The sequence below is a fragment of the Propithecus coquereli genome, unplaced genomic scaffold (assembly GCF_000956105.1).
Source record: "Propithecus coquereli isolate 6110/MARCELLA unplaced genomic scaffold, Pcoq_1.0 Scaffold241, whole genome shotgun sequence".
NCBI lineage: Eukaryota > Metazoa > Chordata > Mammalia > Primates > Indriidae > Propithecus > Propithecus coquereli.
Window position 1 is genome coordinate 780,709 of NW_012147964.1, and position 3,884 is coordinate 784,592.

Sequence of the window (3,884 nt, forward strand, 5' to 3'; positions counted from 1 at the left end):
TTACTGACTAAGCAGCTTCAAGAGGAGCCCTCCAGGAACCAACCGCCCCTACCCAGCCGCCACCCCCAATCCAGGTCGCTACTCCAGAGCCCCCAGCTCGCCCCCCACCCAGGAGCCCTCCCGGTTAATGCAAGGGTTCTGGCGAATGGAGAGGGGGCTACGGGCTGAGAAACTGAGGCAGGGCCTGGGCGGGGGAGGGGTGGACTTCCCAGCTCCTTGTTTACCAAGCACTCACCCCCCCTTCCCCCCCCCTAGTTGCTCGGAGTGGCCAGGCCCGGCCGGGGGCGGGGAGGGGTGGGGGGAGGTGGCACCGATGGCGCCAGAGCGGCCTCCTCTCCACGCACCCGCGTTCCAGCCGGTGCCGCCCACCCGGGTCCCGCAGGCCGCTGCCGAGGGCGATCCCTGCATCCCCGCCACCCCCACCCCTGCACCCTCCATCCCGGGGAGGGACCAGGGGGCGGAGCGGGCGGTGACCAGCCGTGACGCGAGCCCCGCCCGCCCATATAGACGCTCCCGGGGGGCGCAGGGACCGTGCTCCGCCGCCAGCCCAGCGCCGCCGCCGCCGCCGCATCCACCGCCCGCGCCGCAGCCGCAGCTCCCAGCGCCCGCGCCACCGCGTCCAGCAGCAGCGCCACCGCCATGCGGGAGATCGTGCACCTGCAGGCCGGCCAGTGCGGCAACCAGATCGGAGCCAAGGTGCACGGGGAGCGGGGGAGCCGGGCCCCGGCAGGAGGCGGCCGTGGTGGCCGAGAGGCTCAGAGCAGGGTCCCCGGAGCTGGGGTCTTTGGGGGACTGGGTCCCCAGGAGGCCAGCACCCCAGGGACGGTGGGGGAGGGGTCGCCACCGACAGGGCCACGCCGAGAACAAAGAGGCCTATAGGAGCGGGACCCGGCCTCTGCGCGCGTGCCACAGCTGGCCTCGCAGCTGGACGACTGTCCCCTCCAGGCGCACAAAGAGACCCCGCCCTTCCCCCCACCGCGGGCTGCAGCCAGGGTTCGCTGGCACCGGCCGGCTCCAAGCGGGTGCTGACTCCGCGGCACCCCGCCCCCACCGCTGCCTTCCTGCTGCCTCATCCTCCTGTCAGCACCACCCTGCCTCTAAGTCCCCCACTCACCTTGCGACGGGCCGGGAGGCAGCCAGGGAGGGGGTTCAGCGCGGGTGCGGGGAGGTCCTCGGCCTGGCCACCTGCTCGCCATCTCTCAATCCTTCCCACCACCCCCTTCCAGTTTTGGGAGGTGATCAGCGACGAACATGGCATCGACCCCACCGGCACATACCATGGGGACAGTGACCTGCAGCTGGAGAGAATCAACGTGTACTACAACGAGGCCACAGGTAGGGCGAAACAGCCACCTCCCACCTGGGGGTGGCAGGGGACAAGATGCTCCCAGGCGCCTGCCTGCGGGGTCCTGGCCCTCACCAGAATGCCCTCCATCTGTCTCCCTGCAGGAGGAAATTATGTCCCCAGAGCTGTCCTGGTGGACCTGGAACCCGGCACCATGGACTCAGTGCGCTCAGGCCCCTTCGGCCAGATCTTCCGGCCTGACAACTTTGTGTTTGGTGAGTCCCCACCAAGGGGCGCAGACAGAGAAGCCTCCTTGTCCCTTTTGCTTCCAAATGCTTGATGAAAACCCTCTACCTAGCACCTGCAGAGTCAGCACTGTCAGGGCCCTGATGGGGGACGTCCAGGCCACCATGGGAGCCCTGGGGAACAGCAGGGAATCCAAAAGGTACAGAGGGGGCTTCAGAGAAGGCTTCCTGGAGGAGGTGGCATTTTAATTCAACAGTCTGAACGGGAAGCAGACTGCCTGGGTGCGACTCCCACCCCCGACACTTCATGCATGCAACAAATAGTGAGCACCTACTGCATACCGAGCCCTGTTCCGGAAGCTGGGGATACAGAGGAAAACAAAACAGCCCCAGTGGAGCTCACATCCTGGTAGAAGGAGCCGGGCAACAGAGAATTCTAACTTTTTTTTTTTTATTTTGAGACAGAGTCTGGCTCTGTTGCCCTGGCTAGAGTGCCGTGGCGTCAGCCTAGCTCACAGCAACCTCAAACTCCTGGGCTCAAGCAATCCTCCTGCCTCAGCCTCCCAAGTAGCTGGGACTACAGGCATGCGCCACCATGCCTGGCTAATTTTTTCTATATATATATATTTTTAGTTGTCCAGATAATTTCTTTCTATTTTTAGTAGAGACGGGGTCTCGCTCTTGCTCAGGCTGGTCTCGAACTCCTGACCTTGAGCGATCCACCCGCCTTGGCCTCCCAGAGTGCTAGGGTTACAGGGGTGAGCCACCGCGCCCGGCCAGAGAATTTTAAAGAAGTAAAACTCAGCCACTGATGGAGTGGGCTGGGTGACTTTGAATGGATTCCTTAACCATCGTGTGCCTCAGTATCCTTGTCTTGAAAGCAGGGGTTATAAAATGCCTGCTGCTCAGGATTGTGAGGTTTCATGCTGTGAATATGGGTAATTTTGAACAGTGCCTGGCACACGGAGAGGGCAAACAGGCATTTGGTGTCATTTTCATTATCATCGTCACCATCTGCAACCTAAAAGGTGAGTAAGACTTGACTTGGCCAAGCAGCATTGCAGAGCCAAGAGATGGGAACGACATATGTGAAGGTGGTGGGGCGTCCACACCCTGTGGCAGTCCTTCCGGGAAAGCTCTCCTGGACACACACACACACACACACACACACACACACTGGCCTCAAGCCCCAGGTTCCACCCTGCCCCAGCCAGTCTCCTCCTCCGAGCTTGGTGGCTTAGAGTTTGGAGTCTAGGAGGACTGACAAGACAAGCTGTGTGACCTTGGACAAGTGACTTCCCCTCTCTGATCTATACGAAGGTTCCAAAAGATAATGATGCACCTGTGTGGGTGTGGCCCATCACAGGTCCTCAGGAAAGGGGTGGGGAAAGATGGAATGAGGTTGGCCAAAGGGCATGAGGAATTCGGAGATAACCCCGGGGGCCAGGGATGGGGGACTCACAGTTGGGCCAAGAGATCTATGGCCTCTGGGAAGTAAGTGGGTGGGGGGCTGGGGGCCGTGGGGCAGCCAGACCCCCTGGTTCCTGGCTGCCCCACTCACTTGCAGTGTGACTTTCTGCAGGTGACCTAACCTCTCTGTGCCTCCATTCTCTCACCTGTAAAATGAAAGTAAGAAGGGTCCATGCATGCTTTGGGGAGTTGGGGAAAGGATCCAGGGACGCAGGGCATGCCCCGCATTTAGTGCATTTGAGAAGCTCGGTGCAGTCAGACTTTGAGGTTCATCATTCTCTTTTGGAAACTTCACACAGATCAGAGAGGGGGCGGTTAGAGATGGCTTCTCTGAGGAGGTGACGTTGAGTAGAGACCTGAAAGGAGGTGAGGGAGGAGTCATGTGAGTACCTAAGGAGAAAGCATCCCAGGCAGAGGCACAGTCCGTGCAAAGGCCCTAGGGCAGGACCACACCCGGCGAGTTGGAGGCACAGCGAGGAGGCCTGTGTGGCTGGAGCAGAGAGAGGAAGGGAGGGTGGGGAGGAGACAGGGCAGGTGGTGCAGGGCCTTGTGGGTCACAGGGAGGACTTGGGCTTTGACCCCAAGGGAGGTGGGAGCCATGGAGGGCTATGGGCAGAGAGGAGGGACGGGACCTGACTCAGGCGCTCACGGGTGTCCCCTTGTGATTGCCATGGGGAGGACAGGCTGTGGGGTGAGATGGGAACCTCACTTATCCAGACAGAGGAGGAGATTAGAAGAAATATTCACAATAACACCAGCCAATCTTTTAATACTAACCCTTGTCATCTTGGGTCTTGTGAGATTATAGGCAATAAACATGATTAATAAGAAAACATAGGCCAGGCGAGGTGGCTCACGCCTGTAATCCTAGCTCTCTGGGAGGC

General features: G+C 60.5%; 1 protein-coding gene across 10 annotated transcripts in view; it reads left to right on the top strand.

Annotated features, from left to right (window-relative positions):
• The first annotated feature begins 624 nt into the window (after positions 1-624).
• The window catches only part of TUBB4A (tubulin, beta 4A class IVa), a 5,271-nt gene continuing 2,011 nt past the window's right edge, over positions 625-3,884 (top strand). For 4 of the 10 annotated variants that reach the window (XM_012646158.1, XM_012646157.1, XM_012646162.1 and 1 more), the window contains exons 1-3: positions 640-696; positions 1,227-1,335; positions 1,450-1,560. In XM_012646158.1, the coding sequence (XP_012501612.1) occupies positions 640-696; positions 1,227-1,335; positions 1,450-1,560 (277 nt within the window). Of the gene's footprint in view, positions 697-1,226; positions 1,340-1,444; positions 1,561-3,884 lie in introns of all 10 variants that reach the window. The other 6 variants (XM_012646164.1, XM_012646156.1, XM_012646161.1 and 3 more) reach the window with 6 other exon arrangements.